The sequence below is a fragment of the Eleutherodactylus coqui genome, chromosome 4 (assembly GCF_035609145.1).
Source record: "Eleutherodactylus coqui strain aEleCoq1 chromosome 4, aEleCoq1.hap1, whole genome shotgun sequence".
Taxonomy (NCBI): domain Eukaryota; kingdom Metazoa; phylum Chordata; class Amphibia; order Anura; family Eleutherodactylidae; genus Eleutherodactylus; species Eleutherodactylus coqui.
In genome coordinates, this window is record NC_089840.1 from 254,455,267 (window position 1) to 254,470,400 (window position 15,134).

The 15,134-nt window shown below is 36.6% G+C and overlaps 1 protein-coding gene across 1 annotated transcript in view; it reads right to left on the bottom strand.

The window, feature by feature from the left end:
• Nucleotides 1–12,676, bottom strand: part of HPSE2 (heparanase 2 (inactive)) — a 232,634-nt gene extending 219,958 nt beyond the window's left edge. Inside the window, exons 1-2 of the mRNA XM_066601114.1 lie at nt 12,345–12,676; nt 2,114–2,268 (exon numbers count right to left, since the gene is read on the bottom strand). Coding sequence (XP_066457211.1) covers nt 2,114–2,268; nt 12,345–12,610 — 421 coding nt within the window. The 5' untranslated portion in view covers nt 12,611–12,676. The remainder of the gene's footprint in view (nt 1–2,113; nt 2,269–12,344) is intronic.
• Between the last annotated feature and the right edge of the window lie 2,458 nt (nt 12,677–15,134).

Genomic DNA, 15,134 nt, shown 5'->3' on the forward strand with positions numbered 1-15,134 from the left:
CCAATAGCGATCATAGGCAATGGCACATCAGTATCTGGCGTCCTGTTGCCATGGTATCGCATAGGCCATGGGGTCTAATTTCATCGCAGAGGGCTGATGATGTCACATAGGGATCACCGTTCTTATCTATTCCCTCTGTTGGTAACAGCTGATTCCCACTGCGGGATGGAGTGGGCTCGGCTTCTGATGCCGCACCATTCAGATTCAGCAAATGTAGGATTCAACCACCACTGAGTAGTGCCAAGCACTAGCGATCTCGATACCCTCTCAACTAGAGGAAGTCATTCTACATAAAGGGGATGCAGCAAAATTTTAAATTAACTTTTTATTGTATTTTTCTGGACCAGTTGGCCTATTTTGATATCAGTATGTCTGCTGATAGTCGGACTGTTATGAAAGTAAAGGGTGTGCTTTATGTCCTGTATGACCGCAATATGCCCATTTACTGACCTCACTAATGGGCTTTACACCTGTACATACATCTTTTTTAGGTGGTAGCTTGACTGACTACTGACAGCCAGGCTTCTGCTCTAACAGCCAGGAACTGAGAAACCTCAGGTCCTAGCAGTTTAACCCCTTACATGCCACAAACAATAGCAACTGCAGCAAGTAAACTGATGACTAGTTGAAGGGGCTCTTTCTGTCACCCATTGGCAAACTGCAGTGCGTTCACAAGGTACCAATGGGTTCTCATGGTAGCTGGAAGCCTGACAGAGGCCTCCATGTCTGCCATGTAATTCAGCCTATTAGGACCCAATTCCCACATAATCTCAAAGGCTGCTGTCATATGTATTGCATTCTACAACGCCTAATTAATAATGTATATTATGCTAAGACAAAAAATTGTCTCAAAAAGTTCAATAAAGTTTAATTGAAAGAAAAAAAATAAGGTTTTAAAAAAATATATATTTTTTTTCTCCAATAAAACCCCATTTTAAATGGATTTTATACCAATAACTTTTTTTTAAGCAATACATAATGAGCATTAGCTTGTTCATAAACACCCAGACAATGAAACTATTTTGTTATTTATCTGGCTTAGTGAATGCTATAAAAATAATTTTAAAAAGTAATGCCAGAATTGCTATTTTTCTTTTGTTCGCCTCCCCAAAATCCAAAAGTCACATGTACCTCAAGATGATACCAATAAAAATTTAAAACTCATAAGGCTCCATTGCCTACAAAATAAAAATGCTATAGATCTCAGAATGTGTATTCTAACAAACAAATATGTCAACTTTTTTATTCTTGGTTTACTGTAAACTCCAATAAAAGTATTGAAAAATAATGTGGCGATGCAGATTCAATTGTTCTTCTTTAAGCGTGTTTGTATTGTGCAAAAGTACTTAAAATTAAAAAAAAAATCTATATAAACTTAATATTGCAATAATTGTGCTGATCCAGATAATAAAGTTATCGTGGTATTTTTACTGAATGGAGATGCTGTAAAAACAACACAAAACAATGCAAAACAAAAAAATGTCATAAAAGTAATACAATACATTATATGTACCTCAGAGCGGTGCTATTAAAATATACAACTCCCTCCCACCCCCCAAACAAGCTTTCATATGTTTATGTCAACAAGTTATGGCTCTTGCAATGTAACAATTAAAATTGCTTGGTCTTTAAGGCACAAATAGGCTGGTCACTAAGGAGTTGGGGTGCTTTCACACCTCCGCTGGGGATTTTGCCTTCCTGCTCCGTTCGGGGAGCAGGAAAGGGGAATCCCCGCTTTTGAAAGGTTCCGTCCTTTTGACCATAATGCAGTCCGCCCATTTGCTCGGTTTTTCTTCCAGTATTCACAGAGGTTCCAACACAGATGTAAAACCACCTTTAAATAAGAAATCTCCTTATTTTGAGCAGCTGAATAGTTTTTGAACACATTTTCTTAAAAATAAATGTTTCTTTATATGACACTTCGTTTGTTTTAAATTGTATTATTTTTCAAACAAGGTAATTAAACAAGCTGATCTAACTTTAGAGGGAAGCCTTTTAACCCACTTCTGACTTTGGCTCTGAAACTGTCACACAAACTACAACATTTTTTCCCCAAAAACTGCCATGTATGAAACCACCCAAATCCTTGCCTATAGAGTCTGCAGGTCCTTACCGTCTTCGTAGTTTTTCAGATAGTCATCAGGACCTGGCCCTCTGTTTTTTGCTGGGTTCTTGATGTTTTGAAACTGTAAGAAATCAGTTCTCCTGCCACCAAACCTCAGGTAAGCAGGGGCCAGACCTCGGGCGAGAGTCACAAGCCTTTTGGAGCTGGGAAGAGAAGGAAATACATTATATATAATAGAATAAAAAATGAACAAGACTAAATAATTACAGTGAAACTACTTCAAATATAGTCATACTCTCCGTTACTTGTGAATTCTTGGTGTTTACCACATATGTTTTAAGATTTGTAACTTCATAGAAATGACATATGGAGTGAAATAGTTGTCTGCCACATATTTGTAACTTAATGTGATAAGAATCTGTAAATGCATGGTGCTGTTTGATCTAAACCAAGCAATCTGTAACAGATAACAAGTAAATGTTCAAGATAAACTCCACGAAATGCAAACAAATAACCAAAGCGTGAAAAAAGAAGAGAAAATAAACGATTCATGAGTGCTTTTATATAGGTTCAAGCATCGCAGTGAAAGCGAGATGTAGTAGCAAAGAGGAAAATTTGCTTTAGCAATATTCACATGAGTGTCGGCATGTGCAATCTAGTGTTGTTGGAGTGCAGGGCTCCCTGCCTCACCTGAAGAGACCGGTACGACAAATAACACGTTGCAGATTTTACAATGTTTATCATGTTTGAGCCATCAGAGGTATACATCAGGAAGATCTCCCAATGTATACCTGAAGGCTCTGCTGTATGCATACAGTACAATACAGAAGAATACGTCGGCTATAGGCTCCCATGTTTAAAAAGAAAACATTTTTCCAGATGCCTCTGCACAGAATAATGTAGTTTACCATGCTAATCTATACAGCAAAAAACGGTACGCCAATATATACCACTCCGACTTAATGATATCGGTTCGGAAAATAGAACCCTATGGATATGTGTAGCATATGTTGAGGTATATGCCTCAGTAAACAGAAACTTACCTGTTGAACTGTATTATGTAATTACTGCAAATTTAGGATCCTTTTACACAGCCAAATTTCAGGCCCATGACAAGTGCTACCTGACAATAGAACAAGTTGATCGGCGCTTGTTAAAAGGTCCCTCATGCAGGCCAATGCAAACTGGGAACAAAAGATGGTCAATATGATCGTTCGTCCTTCATACACTTTCATTATTGTTGGTAGCACATCTATTGTCTATATGGGGAAAGGTGATGCCAACAAGGGAAACTTTGCAGCTGCATAAAAGTGGCAAACAGCTAACAAATGAGTTTGTTTTCGTGTGTGTTGGCTGATGGCTGTCTTGTTTACATGGTGCAATAATCAAAAACAAGTGTTTGTATAGTATAAACTCTTGTTCGGCCGATTATATGCAAGTGTGACTTTGAGTACTTTGGCTACAGTTTGTGCCATTAGAAATGACTAGAATCCATCCTGATCGGTCATTTTTACGGTAACGCGGGCGTATCATTATAAGTAAAAGTTGGTAAGGGATGTGCTTGCTTCGGCGGCACAAATACTAGAAGTTAAAAAAGTTGTTAATTGATGAAAATAAAACAAGGGCCGTGCTCACGTCAGCTTTTTCTGTTTTTCCATTTTCTCCTGCATGTTTTTCTGTTTGTATGTTCGGACACATCCAATGAAATATCAAATGTTATGAGGTTGAATCCATTTTTCAGTGCATTTAGTACAGGCGGCATTCAGGGTCTTCTGTACATGATCCTTGGGAGATACAGACATGAAAGGCAGATGCATCTAGTGCAGTATGTATGTCAGGAACGTGTCCTCAAGTTCATTTTATAAGCTTTGTGTTGTTTCTTTTACTCGTTTTTCATGTCATTTTGAAGATATAAACAATGATACATAATACAAATACGCAGTTTTCACCAAAAACAGACAAAAGTAGCATATCCTGCAGTTTAAAATCACGGCTGTGAAAAACACACCCATGTAAACAGATACATGGTCCATATTACAGTCCACAAGACAAGAAACGAATCTGATTCAAAACTACACTTGTTTGGAAGTGGCCCAACACTCTTTTGTCTTATATGGGGTACTTTCGGCAGTATAGGATGCTGCAGATTTGCAACGATAAGGATGCTGCAGATTTGCAACGATAAGGATGCTGCAGATTTGCAATGGAAATACGAATGCGAAAACACATTAACGGACTTAAATTACATTTGCAATTAAAGGTTTTTGCATCAGTTTACATTACATAGCACGAGTGAAAGTTTGGCATTCCATTGTGCAGACATTTGCCTCCTATCACAGGGAAGGAAATGTCATTACATTGTCTTACTCAACTCTTACTAGAAAGTAGAGTAGAGAATACATAAAACAGGCCCAGGCCAGACTCTTAGCAAGGACTAAAACCAGTTATAGAGCTAAATATTTCCCCCAAGTTATTTTAGTATTTCAATTCTCTATCAGATCATGGGGTCATGAAATGCTACACGTGACAAGATATTTACAATGGATTTGAAACTGGTTCTCAGTGGTGTGAAAAGTGGTTAGCACTATATAGTTTTACTAATTTATATAGTCCATACGTATTCTGCAGTGCGGTACACAGACTGTCACTTTCACCAGTACTTGCCCCCATTTGGGCTTTCAATCTAAATTCCAAGTTCCCCTATCGGTATATTTTTTGATTGTGGGAGGCAAACCCACACTAACAGAGGAGAACTTAGGAACCCTATGCAGATGTTGTCCTTCATCAACTGTGAACCCAGGAGCCCAGCGCTACAAGGCAGCAGTGCTACTAACCACTGAGCCACTCCTGCAAATATAATTCACTTCTATTGCTGCACAAGAACTTTTTCAACTTTATGACTAGAACAATTAGAAGTAAAAATGTGAAACAATTTGCATATAATCAAACCAAATATTTAATAACGTAGATTAGGCATTATCGCTGATGAGTATTGTTAGATCTATGGAGTGTAATCTTTACCAACAAAGGCAGCTACCGTTTTATTAAGAGAAATGCATCCGGAATGCAGTTTGTCAATAATTAAAGCCAGATAGTGATGCATTTTCCATTTTTGTAATCAGTTCTTACTTTCTGATTGTAGATTTGTATTCTATTGCCTGTACACGACTATGGGGATGGCCATCTTTCCTGAGCTGCAGAGATATACTTTACAGCAGCTTTTAGAAATATGCTTTACAGCAGCCTCATGGGCCATAAACAGAATGGATGCTGCCGGCTTCTTTGGGAAGTGTTGTGGGCGCGTTCTGTGACCTGGGCACTGAAGGGGGGGAAGTGAGCTGTGACCATCACCTCTGGTGAATGGTGGATCCTGTGTTATCTATGTATAGGTGTTACGTGTCAGTGTAATCCTGCCTGTGATGATAGTGAAATGACAGCTGAGGGTATTTCTCTAAAGAACAGGAAGTGTCAGACTATTATTAGGCTTGGTGGTCTGTGTAAAAACTGCAGAATTTTAGGATTTTTTTTAATAATATAGATTTTGACATTGAAAATTTGAGGGGAAAAAAAAACACCAAAAATTCTTTAAAAAATATGTGTAACATAAAAATGTGATTTATACAATAGGTCTTTTTCTGATGACACATTCACATTAAGACCTACTGTACTAGGACAGAGTCTATACAGTTCTGTATTACAAAACAGCTGACACTGAATGCATCAATGTATGGTATGTTCTTGATGTACCGTATTTTGCTCTATAGGCATCGCTTCCAGGGGAGACTACTTCTGTATTTTGCGATGTAATAGCGCATGCTGTGATCCTGCTTCTCAAGGTTTACATATTACATTAGAGGCATTCAGCAGTGCAGTATTCAATGAACACTGTAACATATCCATGTGAATGTGTTCTTAAATGTCGCTTCTACTTCCAGTTCATGAAAACAATTATCAGCTTTGGTATCTTAAGATTCATTGTGCCCAAATTAATAATGGCATATGGAATTTTTAAAGAAGCAGTGCAAAACAAATCGGTCAGTCAAATACTTAATAAGTAAACCACCAAATGTCGACTTTTCATGTGCCGTACGACAGATCCAATGCATTATTTATACTTATAGCTTTAAACGGTGCCTTGAAAATACATTATACTAAGTTACATGTGATAAAAATGTCACTGCTGAGTCTTCCATCACGTTTGCATTGCTTTAGGGGACTAAGAGTGCAGTAAGTATAAAAACACGTAAATATAGACAATGCCTTACACAACTTATAGAACACATATTTGGCTGATTTCATACCTGCTTCAGGGCTCAGTTCAGGGTTTCCAACTCTCTGCTCCATTTTAGGAGGAAACATACCAATATAAATTGGGAAAAAACGGTTCTATTTTTCCCTATTGATTTCAATGGGGTTTCAAATAAAAGCGAAATTGCTTCCATTTGTTTCCATATCATCAGGTTTTTGTTTTTTTGGATGAAAAAGTACCGCTGAATACTGCGCTATTTTTCCATCGAAAAAACTGGAAAACTGATGGAAGCCGTTTAGTTCGCCTTCTGCCTTTTTGAAACCCCCATTGAAATCAATAGGGGAAAAACGTTTTTTTTTTTTTTTTTAATCTCTCTCCTCCAAAAATGTCCCAGAGAGACGGAAACCGTGAACTGACCCTAACGCAGGTGTGACGGCAGTCTTTACCTACCATTATTTTAATCACATACGGCAGAAATCAATTTAGTTTCCGCTGCCAACAAAGGAAAGTGATAAGCAGAAAATACCCATCCCAGATGTCCAGAACGATTTTCAAAAATGTAGTTTAAATAAAATGTCATCTGAACTAAAGTGTCATCAGTCACTGTGCCCAAGTCTTTTGACGACTTTCTACAACATTGTATTTTGTACTGCTAGCTATTGACGAACAGTATATGACAGAGATAAGTGATAAAGATAGATGGATTAAATGAACATGTGAAAGTTTTTGCTTTTCAAAAACTTTTGTGAGTTTTTACGGTTGGACACCTCAAACTCCAGCTTTCCAAAGTGTCTAGAGAAGAGGGTGAGGCTTGAACAGAATAGGAGTTTTTAAGCAGATTTAAGATATGTGACTTTTTAAAAAGTCATGTTTGTTGTAAAAAGTAACTTAACATCTCCAGCCATAATTAGAGGTGCAGCTAATTTATCCTCCGCTTGCAACATCTAATAAACTTGCTCTAAATAATGGCAATAAGGCCTCCAGCAAAACTTAGAGGGAAACTGTCAGATCAACCATGCTGTCCAAACTGCAGGCATCATGTTATAGAGCAGGAGGAAATGAATCAGTATAACTTGTATGTTATTCATTTACATCTTAATTCATTCTGAACTGAGCAGTCCTATCAGTGACTGACAACAATCTGTGAATGGCTGTACATACAGAGATAGCTGTCAATCACTGATGGGACCGCCCACTGAGCTCAGAATGAGCAGAGCTCCTCCTGCTCTATAACATGCTGCCTGCAGTTTGGATAGCCTGTACAAGCGGATATATTCCCTATAGAGTCCACAAATATAAGCATCCTGATTTATATCTGGTTGCCCGTGATTATTTCCCATTCCATGTATCCGAGATGGACAGAACTTACACGGAAAAATAACCCATCAGAATGGGTTCATGCATGCCAGCATTTTTTCAGTCAAACCAATGGTCCGAGTTTGAAAATTTTGCAATGTCCTATTTTTTTATGAGTCTCCTGCAAGAATAGGGCTTGTAATATTTAGTGTCCTGCACTAAACGGGGGGTCCATGTGCTGTCCGATGCGGGTTGTATCCAAGAATCTCAGGCACAACTCACTCTCGGCCGTTTGCATAGGACATCACCTAGTACATGTAGGACTACTGAGGCTTTTTTTTAAGCATACAAAGGAAATGCATCATACTTACACATGTGCATAGCATGTGTTAATTAACCAGTGTTAAAAACATTTTAGAAATAATTATAACAAGTGAAGTGCCATATAGCAGCTTCATATTTAAATAGATAATAAATTCCAATAACTGATTCATAGAGTACATAATTAAAAAAATATATATATATACTATAGTTAACTTATGTCAATATCAATGGATCCCATTGGCGGAGACTTGAGATACTCACGAATACAAACTCCCAAAAGATTTCCTGAGAGTGCTGGAGATTTTTGGGAGATGGATAGATTGATGAAGAGATAGATAGATAGATAGATAGATAGATAGATAGATAGATAGATAGATAGATAGATAGATATGAGAGAGATATGAGATAAATAGATAGATAGATAAATAGATAGATAGATGTAGGGTAGATAGACTGATGAAGAGATAGATAGATAGATTGATAGATGTAGGATAGATAGACTGATGAAGAGATAGATAGATAAATAGATAGATATGAGATAGATAGAAGATAGATAGATAGATATGTGATCGATAAATATGAGATAGATAGATATGAGATAGATAGAAGATAGATAGATAGATATAGATGTGAGATAGATAGATAGATAGATAGATAGATAGATAGATAGATAGATATAGATGTGAGATAGATAGATAGATAGATAGATAGATAGATAGATATAGATGTGAGATAGATAGATAGATAGATGGTCAATTTGACTTTTTAAGCATGGTGAATAATGTCATTGTCCATAGACCACAGACCTCCATATAAAACAATCCAAAAATGTGAAGCATATAGTAACTTCTAAGTTTCTAGGATTTACGATTATAAGTATCTACCTGCTTGTGCTTATGTCATGTTAATATGTAAGACAACAATTTAGTACATGTGCTACAATATGTAGGTTGAACGTAGCAGCATATATACTGTAATGTAAGGTCTCCTCTGATTGGCTGGCTATAATAATGAGAAATGAGCAGTGGAGAATAACATGGCATATGGTGTTACCAATCACTTCTACTGTATGCTGTATGCGCCCATACAGTAGTTGTATGGAAAAAGTAGGAAGTTCAGTGTGAACAAAATCAATTCTCTCTTTATTAGTCATGCTTGCACAATGTTTCACTAGACATGTTTGTTTAGGTTAAATGGTCCACATGGTGCTTTTTTTGTGGTTGATTGCTGAGGAATACATCTTATTGAAGATCATTTTTGCATCTTCAAGGTGGCCTTACATATTAGATAGAACTACTGTAGGTTGATGGTTGAACAATCTCCAGGTGAATGATGGTTTCATCAATGCAGCCATACATATTTTAGTCTATATTGGCAGTTAAAGTCATTCAAACTGGCCATACATTTTCAGAGTCACCAGGTGACAGATAAAGAATCTCTGGGGGAACATTCTATCAATGATAGTCTGTAGACAAAAGATCTTTTGTTTGACTATTGAGGAAAGAGTCATTCGTGGCCGACTTCTTTCCAGATAACACAGTCTAAAACAATCGCTTGTTCCTAAATTTCACTCGATGGACAATTGTTTTGGTTGAAACTGTCCATTTTTACCAACTTATATCTAATGTGTATGCGGACGCTTAGTTAAAGCATTGTGCTGTCCTGACTCTTCTAGCTTGCTGCCCATATTTCTACAGGCACCTGAACGTTTTGATAGTTGCGATAGGTTGGTATTAGCTTTTACAGCAGAACCATAAATAATACCAGTTTGCATTGGCATTCTAAAGATGTTTTCCTTTGTTGTATGTATTGCATTTCCAAAAGCTTTTTTTGTAAACCCAAAAGATCCATGGACAGATGTCATTCATTTCTATAGGACTCTGCAGATGATCAGAACTTTGTAATCAGTTTTACTCCTACGGATGGGATCTGTCATGATCCTTTCATTTTGATGAAAAACTAAATTAAAAAGAAATTGAAATTAAAAACACCATTGTGACTGCCGCCGGCGGCAAAGTATGGATCCTGTAAAAGAAAAAATGATTTTCACTGAACTGATTCAGTCTTATGTAAGAAACTGTGTTTCTACATATATCTGAATACAGTATAAATAAATGGAATCTACTAACATGCGCTTTACCTGTCTAGTGCTTATCTATCTATCTATCTATCTAGCTATCTATCTATCTTCCTACCTGGTGTCTGTCTATCTATCTATCTATCTATCTATCTCATATCTATCTATCTCATATCTATCTATTTATCTATCGATCTCATATCTATCTATCCATCTCATATCTATCCATCTATCTATCTATCTACCTATCTATCTATCTATTGTTTATCTATTTCATCTCTATCTATCTATCTATCTATCTCATATCTATCTATCCATCTCATATCTATCTATCTACCTGGTGCTTATCTATCTATCTATTGTTTATCTATTTCATATCTATCTATCCCACATCTATCTATCTCATATCTATCTATCCATCTCATATCTATCTACCTGGTGCTTATCTATCTATCTATCTATCTATCTATCTATCTATCTATCTATCTATCTATCTCATATCTATCTATCTCATATCTATCTATCTATTTATCACATATCTATCTATCTATCTATCTATCTATCTATCTATCTATCTATCTATCTATCCCATATCTATCTATCTATCTATCTATCTATCTATCTATCTATCTATCTATCTATTGTTTATCTATTTCATATCTATCTAGTGTTTATCTTTCTATCTATCTGTCTCATATCTATCTATCTATTGTTTATCTATTTCATATCTATCTATCTATTTATCTAGTGTTTATCTTTCTATCTATCTGTCTCATATCTATCTATCTACACTTGTAGCAATCATTAACATGACCGATGCATCATGATAACATTATTATCTGTCATTTCTTTCTTTTATCTGTTTATCTCACATCTCTCTAATATCTGTCTAAGAATACATTCACATGGGTGAGTGCAATGTCGGTCAGAGAAACTCGTTCCAGTATCACACTGGCAAACCATTGATTTTCTCTGTCAGTGCAATGAGTTTTTTTTTTAAATGCATCTCGGCACGTGCAATTTTTATGTGCATGAAAGTTGCACAGTTTTTTAATAAGAAAACTAAAAAGTCGCACTCGCATGAAACTCAGAATTACAAATAAGTGCGATTTTAGTTTTTCCTTTCCCCTAGGGAAGAATGGGTGATTCATGAACACAATTGCCCAAAAATAAGACATGCGGCGACCTTTTTATCTGGCAGCATCGCTGTATGAAAAAAATAACCCATGTGAATTAACCCAATTAATATGATAGATTATTTTCACGTGTGACTTCTGTGCCTCTCGCAACGCACCGAAATCATGTGTGAATGCACCCCAACATGTACTTATCTATCATAATTATTATTAATTCTATCGATCTAGGTTTAACATACACAGCCCAAATTTTCAGAACTTTCACTGCAAATCCTTTTATGCGAAAATATGAAAAACCTTATGTCACAATCTTAATAATAATAATCTTTATTCATACAGCGCCAACATATTCCACATATTTATACAGTAATTTTTTAAAGATATAACAAAAGTCAACTCTTAAAAAACTAATCCTGTATATTATGACATGACTATAAAGCAGACATCACCTTCCCATGCTCACACAGTCAATCAGAAATAATTGATTTAACATAACATTTGCAGGCACAGGCCAGTAAGGCAGATCTAATCTACAGCAAAGTCATGGATCAAATTAAAAGAAAGAATTCTGCTGATGCATTTGTAGTAGTGTGCAGGTCCCAGTAATGGCTCACATCACAGACTTGAAGAGTGAACACACTCAGCCTGTATGATTTTATATACCAGAGGAACTTTAATGATCAAAGTGGCTTTAAACTGGTTTTACAGTTCACATGTTTTGTGCAGTTGCCTCAGAAACACAAAGTGGAGAGATTTTGGCTTCTAATATTTATTTGTGGAGCCAGAGAAAAGACAGGATCTGAGAGTTATGAGGAGGCTGAGAAGTCTGTGGAAGGCTCTAAGGCTCTCTGTACTACTAATCTGCTTATCGCTGCCATAGACAGCAACAGATTTACGGAACACTTCTGTGGCTCCTTGTCCCCTCGCAGTCCTCTTCCGTGCAAAGTTACAAGATGCCTAATTGCTGCTTATGTGCGAGCAGAAGGGTTATTTTCAGTCATAACTGATAAATTTCTGAAATGCTTTTTACATTGCAAACATGTGCATCTTAATGGAAACCAGTTCTGCTCTCCATTATAACATGCTTACAAAAAAGGAAGGGAAAAAAAATGGTTTAGAAATGGAGTATCGATTTCATAGCATGACATGAACTCCTCTCTGCTGCAGCATTATTACACCCAGCCTTGTGGAGCTTACCTCAGAAAGTCCAACCAGCCATCACGGATGATAGAGGGGTCCAGCTGAACAGAGAGGAAGTTCTCACTCACAGTCCTGATGGAGGATTTGGTGCTGACATCAAGGAGAATCAATGTCCTTCCTTTCACACCTGAAGACCTGGAGACAGGGAACAGTTTCCTTTCCCCAATTTGAGAGGAACCTGAGCCCCTTGGAACCCTGATGATCAATAATGTGAGCACCAGGTAGACCTCCAGAGGATGGCAGCAGGGGGGCATCAGCAGCATGGTGCAGCAGAGGAAAAAAAAAAGCCTTTGATCACTTTTGCCTTGCACACACACCGTTATCCTGGTCTGGAGGAGGCTCACTGGGAAACTAATTGCCCTTATCTCAAGTGCATGTCACTGAGCCCTTTTTTGCTATGTTTTGGTGCTGCTGGAGGGGAAACCCACGCCCCTGACCAGCCTTAAAGCAGCTTGGGCCAAGAGTCCCAGTCACCCAGCACCGCCCATTTAAGAGATTCAGGCTGCAGTCTCATCTGTTTGTGCTGCTGAAAGGTAAGGTGAATCCTTAACCTCATGTGTGCCAGGATTAAATCCTGCAAGATGCAAACAGCCACCCACTATTTGCATCACGCCAAAAAATACTATATGTACGCGCAGTAAATCCGGCACACTGATGGCATGCATTAAGTCTGTACAGATGCATGCAGTATTCATAGATGTGTAAGATAGATGTTGCTCTCTTTTTTTGTGCATATATCCTATACTTCATTAGGATACTTGCTCTAGGTCTATTCTATGGAGAAACACCCCGGAGTGTGTGCTGACAGCATCCAGGACAATGTCCTTCCAGTCCAGCTAGGAGCAAGATGCATTTCCCTCAGCAGTTCTGTACTGGGTTTACTTCATCTTTACAATATGTCATGCTAATGTGCACTTAGCTATTGTTTTCTACTACTGTGCAAAGACTTTTTCTGTCAAAGTTGCATGCATTTTATACCGGGGATAATCTACAGTCCCTTCAGTATCAGCAGAAAACCTGACATACACACGTAGCAAAGCCTAACTTGACACTTAAGCGTTCAACTCGGACATTGAACTTTGTTGCCTTTTTAATAGCTTTTGTTGTGTTAAGATAACTTGTTGCAGCAAGGTACCAAAATTTAGGTAAATGTAGCCACATCTGTAACATATAAAGAAATGATTTGTATAGAGAATATATTGCTCTGAATATAGTTGATATTCTCCTACCAACCCTTGCATAAACCTATTATTTGAAGGATGACTCCAATAGTTTTCTGACAAAGTGTGTGTATATATATATATATATATGTGTGTGTGTGTGTATGTATATACACATAAATAGTCCCTAAATATAGCAGATTGTATTCAATATATATTATCCTAATATGTAAAGAAGTAAGTAAGATTACTACATTCAAATATCCCTAGTGCATCTACAATGCTAATTCCTATAGTATATTAGTTATATGCTGCAATGGGTGATGTAATAATCCCTACAGGTTAAATAGTAAACATGCTTATCCTAATACGTAAAGAAATACTCAATTGTGTACTCCCAGTTACAATAGGTTGTATAACGACAATAGAAGGACAGTCACTAGATATGTAAAGCGACACAATCCATCCCTAGTTATATTATGTACCAATAAATCATGCTCAATGGCTCTATAATTGCTCTCTCTCTCTCTATATATATACATATATATTATTTGTCTTATATATATATATCTATATATAAACAGTCAACTATGGGCTGGATGATGAGGAGCCTCTAAGACTGGTTTCATGGATCATCTTTCTATTACGGTATGCATAGGTTTTAGATGTTAGTTACAATGTAACTTATTATTATTAGCCAACTAGATCATAATATGTATTTACATGCATGTATTTCTTCAATTATCAAGCCACATAATACAAGTAAATATATTTAAATATGCATATATGTGTGTTTAGATATATATGTGTATTATAATATAATAAGTATATACGCATATACTTTGAAAGGATACTTAAATACAGTGATAAAATGGTTAGCTGCAATCATCTGCAGTAGCAAAATGGGTTAATTCTGCTACAGTTTAGCAAATAACGTTAGACATCTTTTCTGCATTTGCTAATACATCTGAAGTTTTAGCAGCTTTTTTTATTTGAGTTATACACATGTAATTCTTAGGACTACCTTCAGTAACTTTATCTCATCACTCGTTCTTGTAAATTCATATTTTTTAAAGCTTTTCTGAAAAAGATATGAGAAGAAAAAATGTCTGATGGGAGCGATGTCAGTTGGATTTACACAGATTTTCTTACTGGACGTTTTTGTTAATTTTTTTAAATAAAACTAATCCTTATGAAGTGGAAATGAGGCATTAAAGCGAAATTAGTTTGCAACAGCTTTGCCATCATTTCTTGGGCTGCAGTTGTATTCATAGGTTGGAGCATGCTGAGGTTTTGGAAGATTTCTAAGACTTTTTTTCTACTGGACTGATATCAGTCAATGAGTCTCTTTTCATCACTTTTGCTTCTTCATAGAAATAAACGATATCTGTTAAAAGGAAACCTTTCCTATTCCTAGACAAAATACATGTAGAAATAAGCAATACCAGACAAACAGTAGCGTGCACAACTAGTTTGAACTGATTGCGCAACCTTTATATTAATTGTTCAGTCTCTCTGTATTTGATTCTATTCTCCGAAATTAGCAGGGTTTTTTTCCGTTCTTTTTATACACTCCAGTAGACCGAGTCTCATAGTAATTTGTGTAATCTGATTACAGATAAAGGGT